At 47.7% G+C, this 17,692-nt stretch overlaps 1 protein-coding gene across 3 annotated transcripts in view; it reads right to left on the bottom strand.

Annotated features, from left to right (window-relative positions):
• LOC119969258 (RCC1 and BTB domain-containing protein 2-like) overlaps positions 1 to 17,692 on the bottom strand; it is a 133,451-nt gene that overhangs the window by 74,587 nt on the left and 41,172 nt on the right. For all 3 annotated transcript variants that reach the window (XM_038802632.1, XM_038802631.1, XM_038802633.1), the window contains exon 6: positions 2,574 to 2,681. In XM_038802632.1, coding sequence (XP_038658560.1) covers positions 2,574 to 2,681 — 108 coding nt within the window. The remainder of the gene's footprint in view (positions 1 to 2,573; positions 2,682 to 17,692) is intronic.

Below are 17,692 nucleotides of genomic sequence, written 5' to 3'. Positions count from 1 at the left end.
CATTTGGAGTACTGTGTGCAGTTCTGGTCACCTCATTTTAGGAAGGATGTGGAAGCTTTGGAAAAGGTGCAAAGGAGATTTACCAGGATGTTGCCTGGAATGGAGAGTAGGTCATACGAGGAAAGGTTGAGGGTGCTAGGCCTTTTCTCATTAGAACGGAGAAGGATGAGAGGCGACTTGATAGAGGTTTATAAGATGATCAGGGGAATAGATAGAGTAGACAGTCAGAGACTTTTTCCCCGGGTGGAACACACCATTACAAGGGGACATAAATTTAAGATAAATGGTGGAAGGCCAATTCAAACTGATTCTGGAAGGCTAGTGATGGGAGATGAGGAAATGGCTGGAGAACTTAATAAGTACTTTGCGTCTGTCTTCACAGTGGAAGACGTTAGTAATATCCCAAAAATTATAAAGGGTCAGGGGGCTGAGTTGAGTATGGTTGCCATTACAAAAGAGATGGTGCTAAAAAAGCTAAAAGGTCTTAAAATTGACAAATCTCCTGGCCCCGATGGGCTACATCCTAGAGTTCTGAGGGAGGTGGCTGAAGAAATAGCGGAAGCGTTGGTTGAGATCTTTCAAAAATCACTGGAGTCAGGGAAAGTCCCGGACGATTGGAAGATCGCTGTTGTAACCCCCTTGTTCAAGAAAGGATCAAGACAAAAGATGGAAAATTATAGGCCAATTAGCCTAACCTCGGTTGTTGGTAAAATTCTAGAATCGATCGTTAAGGATGAGATTTCTAATTTCTTGGAAGAGCAGGGTCGGATTAGAACAAGTCAACATGGATTTAGTAAGGGGAGGTCGTGCCTGACGAACCTGTTAGAATTCTTTGAGGAGGTGACAAGTAGGTTAGACCAGGGAAACCCAGTGGATGTGGTCTATCTGGATTTCCAAAAGGCCTTTGATAAGGTGCCACACAGGAGGCTGCTGAGTAAGGTGAGGGCCCATGGTGTTCGAGGTGAGCTACTGGCATGGGTTGAGGATTGGCTGTCTGACAGAAGGCAGAGAGTTGGGATAAAAGGTTCTTTTTCGGAATGGCAGCCGGTGACCAGCGGTGTCCCACAGGGTTCAGTGTTGGGGCCGCAGCTGTTCACCATATATATTAATGATCTGGATGAAGGGACTGGGGGCATTCTAGCGAAGTTTGCTGATGATACGAAGTTAGGTGGTCAGGCAGGTAGTGCTGAGGAAGTGGGGAGGCTGCAGAAGGATCTAGACAGTTTGGGAGAGTGGTGCAGGAAATGGCTGATGCATTTCAACGTGAGAAAATGTGAGGTCTTGCACTTTGGAAAAAAGAATCCAAGCATAGACTACTTTCTAAACGGTGAGAAAATTCATAATGCCAAAGTACAAAGGGATCTGGGAGTGCTAGTCGAGGATTCCCTAAAGGTAAACATGCAGGTTGAATCCGTGATTAAGAAAGCGAATGCTATGTTGTCATTTATCTCAAGAGGGTTGGAATATAAAAGCAGCGATGTGCTACTGAGCCTTTATAAGGCTCTGGTTAGGCCCCATTTGGAGTACTGTGTCCAGTTTTGGGCCCCACATCTCAGGAAGGACATACTGGCACTGGAGCGTGTCCAGCGGAGATTCACACGGATGATCCCTGGAATGGCGGGTCTAGCATATAAGGAACGGCTGGCGTTCCTGGGATTGTATTCATTGGAGTTCAGAAGGTTAAGGGGAGATCTAATAGAAACTTACAAGATAATACATGGCTTAGAAAGGATGGACGCAAAGAAACTGTTTCCGTTAGGCGAGGAGTCGAGGACCCGTGGGCACAGCCTTAGAATTAGAGGGGGTAAATTCAAAACAGAAATGCGGAGACATTTCTTCAGCCAGAGAGTGGTGGGCCTGTGGAATTCATTGCCGCAGAGTGCAGTGGAGGCCGGGACGCTAAATGGCTTCAAGGCAGAGATAGATAAATTCTTGATGTCGCGAGGAATTAAGGGCTATGGGGAGAATGCTGGGAGGTGGAGTTGAAATGCCCATCAGCCATGATTGAATGGCGGAGTGGACTCGATGGGCCGAATGGCCTTACTTCCACTCCTATGTCTTATGGTCTTATGGTCTTATATAGAGGGGATGTCAGAGGTAGGTTCTTTACCCAGAGAGTACTGGGGGCATGGAATGCACTGCCTGTGGTAGTAGTTGAGTCGGAAAGGTTAGGGACCTTCAAGCGGCTATTGGATAGGTACTTGGATTAGGGTAGAATAATGGAGTGTAGGTTAACTTCTTAAGGGCAGCACGGTAGCATTGTGGATAGCACAATTGCTTCACAGCTCCAGGGTCCCAAGTTCGATTTTGACTTGGGTCACTGTCTGTGTGGAGTCTGCACATCCTCCCCGTGACTGCGTGGGTTTCCTCCGGGTGCTCCGGTTTCCTCCCACAGTCCAAAGATGTGCAGGTTGGGTGGATTGGCCATGAAAAATTGTCCAAAATTCTATGATTAACCTAGGACAAAAGTTCGGCGCAACATCATGGGCCGAAGGGCCTGTTCTGTGCTGTATTTCTCTATAAGCCACAATGACATTTAATCTACCACTACTTATCAGTCGTATCAAACATACCTGACACACATGAATTCCTTGCAATGTTGCCAGTCTACATGGGGTTGGCTGATTGCCATTACTGCCCAATCCAAGTTGTCCATTACCATTGTAGCCCCAACCATACACCTGCAATGTAAGATAAACCAATTAAAGGAATTGCACATAAAAGCACCTTTCATATCCTCAGGATGTCCCAATGTGCTTCACAGCCCATTAAATATATTTTTTTTAATTATAAATGTTTTTATTGGGTTTTTTTTGAACAAGGTATAATTACCGTTATGTACACAGAATAAGAAACACACATATATATATATATAATATATACACACACATTTAGCGGCGAAGGGCACACCCCAACATAAATAAAAATACAATAACATATGAAATGGAATAACTGGTGGGGTATTGTGCACCAGCTCGACAGCGGCATCTCTGTACATCTGGCAAAATTACCCACCACACATAAGTAGGCGACTGCCTGCGGGGGGGCGGGGACTGGGGGGGGGGGCAAGCACACCTTTGGGTGCCGGGGAGAAAATCACAGCGTGCGATATTTGGCTGTACTGTGTGTTGCTGTCGCCCGCCCTTCCCGGACGGGTCGCGCTGCCGTCCCACGCTCGCCTCCGCTTCTGCCGCTCCTCCCGTCCTCCATCTCCAGTTTCCTCGTTCCCCGCTCCTGGAGATGTCATGCACATTTTGGCATCCCGTGTCCTCCCTCCGGCTCCCGCTTCCCTGCCCCCCCTCCACGGTTCACCTCCCTCCTCAGGTTTAGCCGTTCCCCCCCCCCCCCCAAAAGTCCATCTCTCCCCTCCATGCCTCGGCTACTTTCCCCTGACCATTTTCCCTTGATTCTTGGCCACCTGGTTATTCTTCCTCTTGTTCGTTGGCCCTCCTCCCCAGGAATAGATCTGGCGGTTCTGAAACCCTGAAGACGGCCACTATCGGGCATGGCTCCACCCTCACCCTTACCACTTTGGACATAGCCTCGAAGAAGGCTGTCCAGTACCCCACAAGTCTGGGGCAAGACCAGAACATGTGGGCGTGGTTGGCCAGGCCTCTTTGGCACCGTTCACATCTGTCCTCCACCGCCGGGAAGAACCTACTCATACGGTTTCTCGTTAAGTGGGCTCTATGTACCACTTTTAGTTGCGTCAGGCTGAGCATTGCGCACGTGGAGGTGGAGTTGACCCTATGCAGTGCCTCGCTCCAGAGTCCCCACCCTATCTCAATCCCCAGGTCCTCCTCCCATTTCTTTCTTGTTGCGTCCAGTACGGTGTCGGCCCTTTCTACCAGTCGGTCATAAATGTCGCTACAGTTCCCTTTATCTAGGATGCTTGCGTCCAGTAGGTCTTCCAGTAGTGTCTGTCGTGGCAGCTGTGGGTACGTCCTTGTCTCCTTTCGTAAGAAATTTGTGAGCTGCAGATACCGTAGCGCGTTCCCCCTGGCTAGCCGAAATTTCTCTGTCAGTTCGTCCAGTGTAGCGATCCTGCCGTCCGTGTATAGGTCCCTGACTGTCAGTGTCCTTCCGTCCTGACTCCACCTTTTGAAGATGGCGTCAGTCAGTGCTGGTGTGAACCTATGGTTGTTTCAGGTGGGAGCCTTGTCCGACATTTTGGTCAGGCCAAATTGCTGCCGCAGTTGGTTCCAGGATTGGAGGGTGGCTGTCACCACTGGGCTGCTGGAGTATTTTTTGGGTGGGGATGGGAGTGCTGCCGTGGCGAGGGCCCGGAGGAGGTCCCCACGCAGGAGGCCTCCTCTGCCATGAAATATATTTAAAGTGCAGTCACCGTTTCAATGTTGACAAATGCAAGAGATAATTTGCATATAGTAAAGTTCCAATAACACCAATGAGATAAATGTGATAATCATTACAGTGATATTGGTTGAGAGATCAATGTTGGCCAGGACACCGGAAGAACTCCACTGCTCTTTTTCAAATACAGCAATGCTTATTTTTTTAAATCACACTTCAATCTAAGCCGGCATGGGGACACAGTTTAGCATCTCATCCAAAAGCAGCAATCCCTCTCCGCCGCATTTAAGCATCAGTCTAGATTATATGAAGTGAACCTGAAATCACAATATCTGGCAAGAGAATCACAACCGAGCTAAGTCTGTGCATAAGATTACATTCCTCAGGTCCCTCAATGAACGATGGCATAACATGGTGGAAACAGGACAGAAGATTGATTTCACGCACTCAAGCCCAAAGCTGTGGGAACTCTGCCGTTTGGAAGTAGCCAAGCAACATCAGTAGTCCAGAATCAACACTGATGCTGTTGCTTCACAACTCCTTATAAACTCAAAAGACCAGCAGGGAAACACATGAACAGTAAAAATCTCTCAAAACTGTCCCAGAGCAGACAGACTTCTCAAGCCATTGCACACAAGAGGGAATGGACAGCCTACTGAAAACAACCAAGCCAAACAAAGCAGCAGGATTGGATGGAATTTACCCAGAATTCCGGAGGAACAGCGAATCTCGAGAAGAAATTGCTAACAAAGCTGTTTACCAACATCCACAGCACAGACCATTTCAAGCTAGTGGCCATTGCCAAGCCAGGGAAATTACTTGACAACCCATACAGTTACTGCCTCATCGCCCTGCTCTCAATAAGACACAAGATCCTGAAATGCATCCTGTTAAACAGATCAAGTCCCATCCTAGAAGCAGCAATGCCCCACCATCAGGCAGGGTTTCGCAAAGGCCACAACTGCTCCAAGCAAGTCCTAACACTGACCTCACATATTGAGGCTGGCATCAATAAGGTGTGAAGAAAGGAACCCGTTTGTTGACTTATTCAATGCCTATGACACAATGTGGCGCACAGGCATGCTGCTGAAACTCTCCAAAAATTATCTGCCATGTGAAAATCCTGCAATTAATCAACTCCATGATCAGCAATCAACATTTTTACATGCACCTTGGTGCTGGCTACATACAACCAATCTAATCTTAATGATGTCCCCACTACCATCCAAACAGAGGGGGGGGGAAGAGAGCCAGAGGATGTCCTCCTGTTGGCAAAGTATGTTCAGCATGGTCATATTACAACAGATGCCCTCTTCCACCAGAAGGACAAACTCGAAACCACATGGGAGTCAGCCTCGCACAAAACGTGGTACCTTGTGGATTATGCCATTTTTTTGTTTTATATTTTTATTCTCCTTTATCATATTTTTTCCTGAATTTACACCCAACAATAAACAATAAGCAGTAACGAACGCAATGTCAATTCCCATATCAATGACAACGATCCCATCCTCCCACCAAACCCCCAAACATTAGTTAACATAAACAAATGACAAAAAAGAATCAGGAATCACCCATAGTCACCATTAACACATACAGTCCCCCTCCCCCAACCCTCCCAGCGCCCCCCCCCCAATGTTCAATGTAATCCAATTCTCGAAAATGCATAATGAATAACGCCTATGAATTGTAAAACCCACCATATATTCCCCTCAGTTCAAATTTGACCTTCTCAAGAGTCAAGAATTCCAGCAGGTCCCCCCGCCACGCCATGGCATAGTATGGAGAGGTTGACCGCCACCCTAACAGGAACCGCCTTTGGGTGATCAACGAGGCGAAGGCTACATCTGCCTCCGCACCCGTTCCCAACCCCGGCTGGTTCGACACCCCGAATATGGCCTCCCGAGGGCCCGGGTCCAGTTTCATGTGCACCACTTTAGAGATTACCCTAAAAACCTCCTTCCAGTAATCCTCCAGCTTTGGACAGGACCAAAACATATGAACGTGATTTGCGGCCCCCCCCTCCCAACGTTCACACACATCTTCTACCCCCTCAAAGAATCATCTCATCCTCGCCCTCGTGAGGTGCGCTCTATACACCACCTTCAGCTGTATCAGCCCCAACCTCGCACACGAGGTGGAGGTGTTCACCCTCCGGAGCACCCCACACCAAAACCCCTCCTCCATACCCTCTCCCAACTCTTCCTCCCACTTTGCCTTTATCCCTTCCAGTGGCGCCATCTCCTCCTCCAAAATAGCTCCGTAAACCGCGATGCTACCCCATTCTCCAGTCCCCTGTCGTCAGCACCTCCTCCAGCAATGTGGAAGCCGGCTCCACCAGGAAGCTCCTTTCTGGCAAAGTCTTGAACCTGCATGTATCTAAACATTTCCCTCTGCTCCAGCCCATACTTCGCTCCCAGCTCCTTCAATCCTGAAAACCGACCCTCAAGAAACAAATCTTTTAGTGTCTTAATCCCCTTTTCCTCCCATCTCCGAAAATTTCCATCCCACCTCCCTGGCTCAAATCTATGGTTCCACCGAATCGGCATTTCCCTTAACCCTGCCCCCAACCCGAAGCACTTGCGAAACTGCCTCCATATTCTAAACAAAGCTATTACTACCCGACTCTCCGAGTATTTCCCCAGGGCCATCGGGAGCGGCGCTGTTGCTAGCGCCTTCAATCCCGACCCCAACACAAACTCGCCTCCATTCTGACCCATTGGTAGTCAACCCCTCTAACCCAGCTCCATACCTTCTCCACATTTGCCGCCAGTAATAATACATCAGGTTCAGAAGACCCAGATCCCCTGCCTGCCTTCCTCTCTGTAGTAGCACCTTTCTAATTCTGGCCACCTTCCCTCCCCTTATGAACGAGATAATCATCCCTTCAGTCTCTCTAAAAAATGCCGTTGGCAGGAAAATCAGCAGGCATTGGAAAATAAACAGGAATCGCGGCAACACATTCATTTTACCCACCTGTATCCGACACGCCAGTGACAGAGGGAGGCCGTCCCACCTTGCCAGATCAGCTTTCACCCTCCCCACCAAACTAGAAATGTTGTACCTACGGAGCCCCCCCCCCCCCCCCACTCCCGGGCAACCTGCACCCCCAGGTATCTAAAGTAAATCGCTCCCTTACGGAATGGCAGCCCCCAACCCCTCCTCCCACCCCTGACCGAGACACCACAAAATATTAACTCTTTTCTAGATTTAATTTGTACCCCGGGAAAGACCCAAACACCTGAAGCAGCTCCAGTGTTCCCCTATTGACACACTCGGTTCCGACACAAGTCATCGGCATATAAGGACGCCCAAAGCTCTATTCCACCCCCCCCGCACTATCCCTTTCCATACCCCCGAACTTCTTAACGCGATGGCCAATAGCTCAATCTCCAGTGCAAACAGCAGTGGGGGGCATAGGACATCCCTGCCTAGTCCCACGGTGGAGTGGAAAGTATTCTGAACTGATGTTATTTGTGCGGACACTCGCCCTCAGCTCCTTATATAGTAGCTTTACCCAGTCCACAAATCTTGGTCCAATCCCAAACCGCTCCACAACTGCCATCAAGTACCCCCATTCTATCTGGTCAAATTCTACCGCATTCTCGGCATCCAATCCCACAACCACCTCTTGTTTCCTTCCCCCCCGCCGGTGCCATACCCTCCTAATGTTCGAAAAAAGCTACCTCCCTCTCACAAACCCCGTCTGATCTTTACCTATTACCTTCGTGAGGCACTCCTCCAGCCTACCCAACAGTACCTTTGCCCATATCTTTGCGTCCACGTTTAAAAGTGATGTGGGCCTATTCGACCCACACTCCGTCGGATCCTTAACTTCCCAAAGTTTGTGGCAACACCCCCTTCCCTATCGCCTTCCCAAACATCCCCACCATCAGCTGTACCAGCTTATCTTTCAATTTTTATAATATTCCACCGGAAACCAATCCGGCCCTGCCACCTTCCCCGACTGCATCCTCCCAAACGCACCTTTTATCTCCTGCTCCACTATTGCCCCTTCTAATGTAGCCCTATTCCCCTCTCCTAATCTCCGGTACTCCAGCCCATCTAGAAATTTCTGCATCTCACAGTCTCCCCCGGGTGGCTCTGACCTGTACAACCTCTCAGAATTCCTTAAAGACCTTGTAAATCTGATCTGGAGCTACCACCAACTTCCCTGCCCTGTCCCGCACCTGGACAATTTCCCTTGCCGCAGCCTCTCTCTGGAGCTGACCCGCCTTCTTTCCACGCTCATAAACTGCACCCCTTGCTCGCCTCAATTGGCGTACTGCCTTCCTGGTAGATAGTTGGTCAAAGCTCGCCTGGACATTCTTCCTCTTTTCCATCTTTGCTGGGGGATTATGCCACTGTTTGAGTCACAGATATATTTGATCACTTGATCCGTGAGGGGGATGAATGCCTCCTGGGTATCGACATGTTGAATCAATAATGAATATCCAACTAGCACCAAGACACTGAAGGCTCAAAGGTCCAGGGGAAAGAAGCCCTAAGCTGTCCAACTGTAGAGGAATTCCAAATACAGCTCACAATCAATTTGGAAAATCTTCAAATATCCAACTCAATTCCAGAACATGATGTGGAGATGCCTGCATTGGACTGGGGTGAGCACAGTAAGAAGTCTTACAACACCAGGTTAAAGTCCAACAGGTTTGTTTCAAACACGAGCTTTCGGAGCACTGCTCCTTCCTCAGGTGAATAAGCTCCAGGAATACAGCACTCAGCCTTTCTGGAGCAAATACAGAGTAGAGAGAGGGGCTGTTTTAGCACAGGGCTAAATCGCTGGCTTTTAAAGCAGACCATGGCAGGCCAGCAGCGCAGGTTCAATTCCCGTACCAGCTTCCGCGAACAGGCGCTGGAACGTGGCGACTAGGGGCTTTTCACAGTAACTTCATTTGAAGCCTGCTTGTGACAATAAGCGATTTTCATTTCATGTTTTCATTTCAAGATCTTGTCCCTGTGCAGCCAGGAGTCAAACTGAAACTCTTTGGGATTCTGAAAATTATTCCCCTGGGATACGATCCAATCGCCACCTGTTACCGGAACTCATACGGCCTTTTGGGTCAATTCATTGGCCACAAGCCAATCAATCAAACCAAATCCCACCCCATCTCTCTCTCTGGTGCCGACAAGTCTGAACCTTCTGTTCAAACTAGCAGAGTCTAGCAAAGTGTTCTCTCCTGTAACCTCTGAATTCTGTTGCTTGACTTAAAGATACATGTCCACTAATCATACATGGATCAAAAATAACAATGGAAAATGAAATAAAGGGAAAATAATGGAATAAAGAGGAAAGGCCCTTAGTATGTGTGGGAGGGAGACGTGCGTGTGTCTGATATGAGAATCAGCTTTCCAGCATCATTCTTCCCATTAAAAATGACAAACAGTACTTTTTTGTAAGTTTTTTAAAAATCTTCTTAGTTATTACAAAGTACTTACTCCTAAAGTGGATACAATTCCAGTGGTTAGTGTTAAGTGGCCATGGGAGGATGGCTTGGCCAGAGCGCCATGTGCAAGGGCCACGTAGCTGGTGAATGCATTTTGACTGTATGTCTCTTCTTTATTCCTAATATATGTATTGATATAGCTAGAAAAGACTCATTTACATTTGATTTCTAGTTTTACACCTATTTTGCGACAGAAAATGGGTGTCGACATTATCATAATGCTTGGGGTTCCACTCCTCATAAAGCTTGGGAAACTCTGCTCCAGCAGAATCCATGGGTCAGCCACCATTGATGGGAGAGCTGCAACAAGCAGACAAGGTTGAAAAACAATAAAGCCTGTGACCCTGATGGTATTCCGGCTGAGGTCTGCAAAGCTGATGTTCACATCCGGATCCCATGCACTCATGCTATGGATTTGCGAAGAAAAAGACTTCCGTCCTCTCCCAGGCTTCAGGAATGTACCAATTCTAATTATCTTCAAAAGAGATAAATCATGTTGTGGAAATTAGAGGTATTTCCCTCTTGTCTATAATATGAAAAATCCTGACACATTCTCCAACATTGTTTACTTCATATGGCTGAGGAAATCCTCCTGAAGTGTGGCTTTAGACCTTCCAAACATGATCTTTATTGTCCGACAAATCCAAGAAAGCACCAGGAACTCTTCACTGCATTTGATAGTATAGTGGAGTATAAGATCGTGATAGTATTAATGTAAAGGGTGGGGATGGGAGAAAGAGTTTCTGAAGTACACTCAGGAGAATTTTCTTCATTAGTACGTTTAGGAGGTATTGCTGCATCTGGCTTTGCAATGAGGTGGAGCAAGTGCCAGTCAGGCTATTTTTTGGAACATGACCAGAATATCATTGGGTTTAAGCTACTTGTGGAACTGACAAGGGGGAATTGAGTGTAAAAATACTAAATGGGAAAGGGGCCAATTTCCGTGGATGGGATCCACCCCAGGCAAAACTGTAACAGAACAATGGGCTGCCTTTAAAGGGAGGATGACTCGGTATATTCAAGGTACATTCCCACGAGGATAGATAGGACAACCAAGCCAAAGCTCTCTATGGGTCAGAGAGAAAGAAAGTAAGATAAAGCAGAAAAAGAGGATTTAACAGATGTCGAGTTAATCATACAAGGCAGAGACAGGCTGAATATAGAAAGTTTGAACGAAAAAAATACAAGAAGCCAGTATGAAAAGATACTGGCATTTAACATGAAAGGGAATCAATAATACGAACAGGGCAAAGGGCATAGCTGAGGTACTGTTACTGGACTAGTAAACCAGAGTCCCAGAGTAATATTCTGGGGACCCAGGTTCAAATTCCGCCATTGCAGATGGTGAAATTTGAATTCAATAAAATAAACCTAAAATTAAAAGTCTAATGATGACCATGAAACCATTGTCAATTGTCCTCAAAACGACCTTTAGGGAAGGAAATCTGCTGTCCTTACCTGGCCTACATGTGACTCCAGATCCACAGCAACATTGTTGACTCTTAACTGACCCTCAATGGCATTTAGGGGTGGGCAATAAATGCTGGCCCAGCCTGCGACACTTACATCCAGTGAACTAATTTTTTAAAAGGCACTAAATAAGCATCTGTTTTACCAATGAATAGTTAAAGAAAAGGTAGTTAATATACTGCTTGGACTTAAAATTGATGAAGAGGCAATAAGGCTGAAAAGTAAAAGAAAATGCTGGGAAAACTCAGCAGGTCTAGCAGTATGTTGTGACTCCAATATGACTTATTCCTTTTTAAACAAGTGTCAGATTGGACTTGAAACTTCTTTGGAGGTGAGGAAGTCATATTTGACTCCAAGTGTTAACTCTGTGTTTCTCTCTCCACAGGTACTGCCAGACCTGCCGAGTATTTCCAGCATTTTCTGGTTTTAATTCAGATTTCTAACATTCACAGTACTTTGCTTTTACGATGAAAGGAAGGGCAGTATTTAAAGTTATCAAGTCATCAGTACCACATATGATGCATCCAAGGGTGGAAATTGCAGAGGCAATTTCCATAAACTTCCAATCTACCCCAGTTCTGGGGGTGATACCAGAGGACTGCAGAACTGAAAATGTTCCACCCTTGTTTAAATAAAAGTGAATGAACACCAATTAGTTTAACCTTGGTAGTAGGAAAATTTTGAGAAGGCATGATTAATTTTAAGACAATTATCAGACAAGATCAATTAGGGAAAGTCAGCATGGGCATGTTTAAACAACTTGATTTTATTTCTGAGTGAGGTAACAAAGATAGTTGATGACGTTAATACAGTTGATGTGTATGTATTTCCAAGGGGCATTTGATAATGTGTCACATAATAAACTTGCCAGCAAAGTTGGATGTGAAGTTGGCTGAATGGCAGGAAACAGAGTAGTGATGAACAATTTGAACTAAAACAAGATTATACAGCAGTGCCCCCACTGGTCCAGACTAGAAATGCTACTTTTCTTGGTATTTTTAATGACTTAAGCTTGGGTGCTCAGGACACAACTTCAAAATTTGCAAAAGATACTTGGACATATTGTGAACGGAGGAGGACATTGATAGACTTCAAGCTACAGACAGGCTGGTGCAATGTGATACATGGCAAATGAGATTTAATGCAGAGATTTGTGAAGTGCCATATTTTCATTGACAGATGAAAGAGAGCCAATATATTAAGGCACAATTCTGAAGGGAAGGCAGGAACAGAGAGATCTAGGGGTATACATGCACAAATCATTGAAGGTGCCATGGCAATTTGAGAAAGTGGTTAAAAAAGCATATAAGAATGTGAAGCAAGGGTTAATAGCTAGAACAAGCTAGAATGACCGGGATACATTAGTGGAAAATCACAAGTAGAGGAATGTGTTATTGAAGCCATTGAAGGAGAATAAACTTGCTCAGATAAGGGAGTTGATATTTGAAGTCGTGAGCCGACTCATGACTATAAGCCGAACAGCCTTGAGAAACAAGGAGCATGGCTGGATGACAGGATATGAAATGTGGGAGCCGCTTGCAACTATAGCTAACACCTGCTAATTAAGCCAAGACTGCTACATACTCATGTGCCAATAGATAACCTCAAAGTCTGTAAAATCACGTACTGGAACTATTGCAATAACAAATGTATGCTTTGTAATGGGGGCGAGCTCAAGTGAATGTAAGGGACAGCCCCCTAATAATACATATAAAAGAAGGATGTTTTGAGCAAAACTTTGGCACTCTCCAAGGTGGTTCTCCGGAATACCTAGAGAGCAGCCCCGATCGCAATAAAGAATATTCTGACGTACGGACGTGTTCGAGACCGTTTCTTCCGACTGAGAGACAAGTGAATTAGAGACGCATTCACACATACATGATCCTGGGCATTATAATTAGGGCGGAGCATTGAGCACAAAATTAAGGAAGTTATGGTGAACTTTTATAATGCTCTGGTTTGGCCTCAACTGGAACACTGCTTCATATTCTGAAGGAAGGTTTGCTAGAGCTCTTCAATAGGGTTTAAACTAGTTTGACAAGGTTTGGGAACCAGAGCTGCGGATCAGAGGATAGGGTAGTTGTTGAACATACAGAAATGTATGCAGTGAGTCTGTGAGGAAGGATAAACAGTTGATAGGGCAAAGTTGCATTCAGAGGGATGGGTTAATGGGTGTCTGCTTCAATGCAAGGAGTGTCAGGAATAAGGGAGATGAACTTAGAGCTTGGATCAGTACTTGGAACTACGATGTTGTGGCCATTACGGAGACATGGATTTCACAGGGGCAGGAATGGTTGTTAGATGTTCCGGGGTTTAGATGCTTTTAAGAATAGGAAGGGAGAGACACTGTTAATTAGGGCACGCATGGCTTCCAGTGTGCACCATGGAGTAAGTGGTCACACACAAGGCAGCTCCTGCCCAAGGTTACAGAAAAGAGCTCTTTTTTAAGCAATACGGGGTGGAATTTGATGAAACGGCGTAGGTGAATGTTGGAGGAGTACTTTCCCCCCAGGAACGGTATGTTTCTTGGTTATCAGACCCGCAGAAACAGTGAAAGATTTGGCTGAAGCTACAGCAGAGACAAAAGCCTCTTCCAGCATGCAGGCGGGGAAGGGCGAGCTTAGAGGCCTCAAGCTGACTTGAGGGCCTTTATGAAAGCTGAATTCTAGCAGCAGAGGGAACAACTGTGAAAATATCTCACCAAGGCCATTGAAGAAGCGGTGACGGCTGACTTCCAGTGACGGCGGTCGGGAGGCAGGCGCGTGTTGGAGGGCTCCCGTTCGGGAACGGCATCGTCGGGGATTGACGCCCGGTCCTAGGGGCAGCGAAGGCGGTGAAGGCCAGGAGAAAGTACAGGGAAGGGATACGTCAAGGTCCAGTAAGAAAACGGCTGTGAAAACAGCTGAAAGTTCTTTGGGGAGTAGAAATGTCACCGCGGGGTCACCAAGGAAAATGAAGGCTGGAGCATCAGGGGAGGCCGCATTGCTTATGGCTGAAGAAATAACTACGGTAATGGCTGCGGAATTTGAAAGGTAGTTTACAAAATACATGGAGACAATGAGGAAGGAGATTTTCAGTGTGCTGGTGGAGGAGGCGATTTCCCCGGTGACGACGGTGGTGGCGAGCGCAGTGGCGAAGGTGCGGGAGCAAGGGGAGGTGCTGAAGGAAGTGGAGGAGACATTATTGCAGCACGGTGATCAACTTACTTCGATGGGGAAGGGGATGCGGAAAGTGTTGGAGATTAACAAGGATCTGCGAGGAACAATGGAAGACCTGGAAAACAGGTCCAGACGACAGAATTTGAGGATTGTGGGGCTGCCCGAAGGAGTTGAAGGGCCAAGGCCGACTGAGTATTTTGCTGCGATGCTGGCGGAACTATTGGGGGAGGGGGAGGATACCTCCCGATATGAACTGGATCAGGCTCATTGCTCGTGGAGGCCTGTACCAAAGGCGAGAGAGCCGCCAAGAGTAGTGATCTTGTGCTTCCGTAGGTACAGTGTGAAGGTGAAGGTCCTGTGTTGGGCCAAGCAGAAGCGGGTGGTGCAGTGGGCTGGAGCTGGTATACGTGTATACCAGGACTTTACGGTGGAGCTGGCGAGGAGGCGGGCTGCTTTCAACCGGTTGAAGAGGGCACTGTACATTAGCAAGGTGCAGTGCGGCATTGTATATCCAGCAAAGCTGAGGGTGACTTACAAGCTCAAAGACTTTTATTTTGGAACGGCGGAGGCAGCGGAGGAGTTTGCGAAGGCAGAAGGACTGTGGCAGAACTGAGAAATTGAGAAATGGCCATGTGCCGATGTAACCTCATGACTATTTTCTTTTTTTTTTGTTTGTCTGTTTCACTGCGTGCGGGTGTGTGGGCTAAAGGAGCCGGTGTTGTATATATTTGAACAAGGGAAGTGATGGGACTTTCACTCGAAGTGAGGGCTCTTTGGGGTGTAGGTGGATATGCGGGGTTTGTGCGCTAAAAGGGGGATTTTTGGGCTTTCCTAGGGTTGGGGAAAGGGACCCCGGCGGGGGCCTCCACGCTGGCAGGTCTAAGCCGACCAGTGAACGGGAGTGAGGTGGGGGGAGGGGCTGCGGCCATCGGAGTCTGGCAGAACAGGGTCTGAGTGGTCTAGCCGGGGTGGAAAGTTGGAGGGGAAGGAACCGAGGTTGGGGGAAGGAGTTTTACAAGAGGTAGTGGACGGGAGGAGTTGGGGGTTGGGGAGGAGTGATGGGGGGGGGAGGGGGGGGGGGGGGTTCACAACTCTTGGGTATCATGTACGGCACTCTTTCAGAGATTGGATAGCATTGAGTGTGTGTGTGGGGTGGGGGTTGGGGGTGGACTCTATGGTGACCATGGGTGGTCCCGGTCTCCTTTTTTCTTTTTCTCCTTTGCTTTTTGTTTCCACCATGGGAGGGTTTGTTTTATTGGATGCATATCTTGACAGGTGGGCCGTTGTTTGGGGTGGTGGGAGGATAGGATCGTTGTTATTGTTAAGGGGATTGATTTTGTATTAGTTACCGTTTACGTTTGTGGGTGGGGTGTAAATTTTGGACGAAAATGTGAAAATGGAGAATAAAAACATTTATAAACAAATAAAAAAATTAGGGTGCGCATACCGCTGCAGAAAATAAGGTAGTCAAGTAGGGTTTGTCTACTGAGTCAGTATAGGTGGAAGTCAGAAACAAGAAAGGAGCAGTCACTTTATTGGGAGTTTTCTATAGACCCCCAATAGCAGCAAAGAGATGGAGGAACAGATTGGGCGGCAGATCTTGGAAAGGTGCAGAAGTAACAGAGTTGTTGTCATGGGTGACTTCAACTTCCCTAATATTGACTGGAACGTCCTTACTGCAAATAGTTTGGATGGAGCAGTTTGTCAGGTATGTACAGGAAGGATTCCTGACTCAGTATGTAGATAGGCCGACCAGGGGGGAGGCCATAATGGATTTGGCGCTTGGCAACAAACCAGGCCAGGTGTCAGGTGTCTCGGTGGGAGAGCATTTCGGTGACAGTGACCACAAGTCCTTAACCTTTACCATAGTCATGGAGAGGGATAGGAACAGACAGTATGGGAAGGTATTTGATTGGGGGAGGGGAAATTATACTGCTATTAGACAGGAGCTGAGGAGCATAAATTGGGAACAGTTGCTCTCAGGGAAATGCACAACAGTAATGTGGGAGCACCTGCAGCGAGTGCTGGATAGTTTTGTCCCACTGAGACGAGGAAGGAATGGTAAGGTGAAGGAGCCTTGGATGACAAGAGAAATGGAGCTTCTAGTCAAGAGGAAGAAGGAAGCTTACGTAAGGTTGAGAAAGCAAGGATCTGGCACGGCTCTAGAGGGTTACAAGATAGCCAGGAAGGAACTAAAAAATGTTCTTAGGGAGAGCTGGAAGGGGGCATGAAAAAGCCCTGTCGGGAAGGATTAGGGAAAACCCCAAGCCGTTCTACACTTATGTGAGAAATAAGAGGATAATCAGAGTGAGAGTAGGGCCGATCAAGGATAGTGGAGGGAACTTGTGCCTAGAGTCTGAGGAGGTAGGGGAGGCCCTAAACGAATATTGTGCTTCAGTATTCACTGGAGGGAGAGACCGTATTGCTCATGAGAACAGCATTAATAGACTCGAACAGGTTGACATTAAGAAGGAGGATGTGCTGGATGAAGACAGCGAGTGGTAGTGGATGGAAAGTATTCCGCCTAGAGGTCGGATCCCAAACTTTGGTAGCTGTAAGCAAAACATTATTGAACCCTAACCAGATCTCAAGCACAATCGGGGTCTGGCCAAGGATTGCCACATAAATTCAGGACAAATACAACTGCTGCTACCTGCTGAGGTTAAGGTTGATAGGATTTCCACAGTGAATTGACCATGCCGGTATTGAAAAGCAGAATAGCTTTGGCAATTGCTGAGCCTTTTCTGAAGAGGAACGGTTTGTCTATTGCCTTGCTGCTGGCGTTGGGACTGTTGCCGTGCTGCTGGGACTGTTGCCATGCTGCTGGCGGTGGGACTGTTGCCGTGCTGCTGGCGTTAGGACTGTTGCCGTGCTTCTGGGACTGTTGCCGTGCCGCTGGCGGTGGGACTGTTGCCGTGCTGCTGGGACTGTTGCCGTGCTGCTGGGACTGTTGCCGTGCTGCTGGCGGTGGGACTGTTGCCGTGCTGCTGGCGTTAGGACTGTTGCCGTGCTTCTGGGACTGTTGCCGTGCCGCTGGCGTTGGGACTGTTGCCGTGCTGCTGGCGTTGGGACTGTTGCCGTGCTTCTGGGACTGTTGCCGTGCCGCTGGCGTTGGGACTGTTGCCGTGCTGCTGGTGTTGGGACTGTTGCCGTGCTGCTGGCGTTGGGACTGTTGCCGTGCCTCTGGCGTTGGGACTGTTGCCGTGCTGCTGGCGTTGGGACTGTTGCCGTGCCGCTGGCGTTGGGACTGTTGCCGTGCCGCTGGCGTTGGGACTGTTGCCGTGCCGCTGG

This window comes from Scyliorhinus canicula, chromosome 7 (genome assembly GCF_902713615.1).
Source record: "Scyliorhinus canicula chromosome 7, sScyCan1.1, whole genome shotgun sequence".
Classification (NCBI taxonomy): domain Eukaryota; kingdom Metazoa; phylum Chordata; class Chondrichthyes; order Carcharhiniformes; family Scyliorhinidae; genus Scyliorhinus; species Scyliorhinus canicula.
This window is presented reverse-complemented; position numbering and strand designations above follow the sequence as displayed.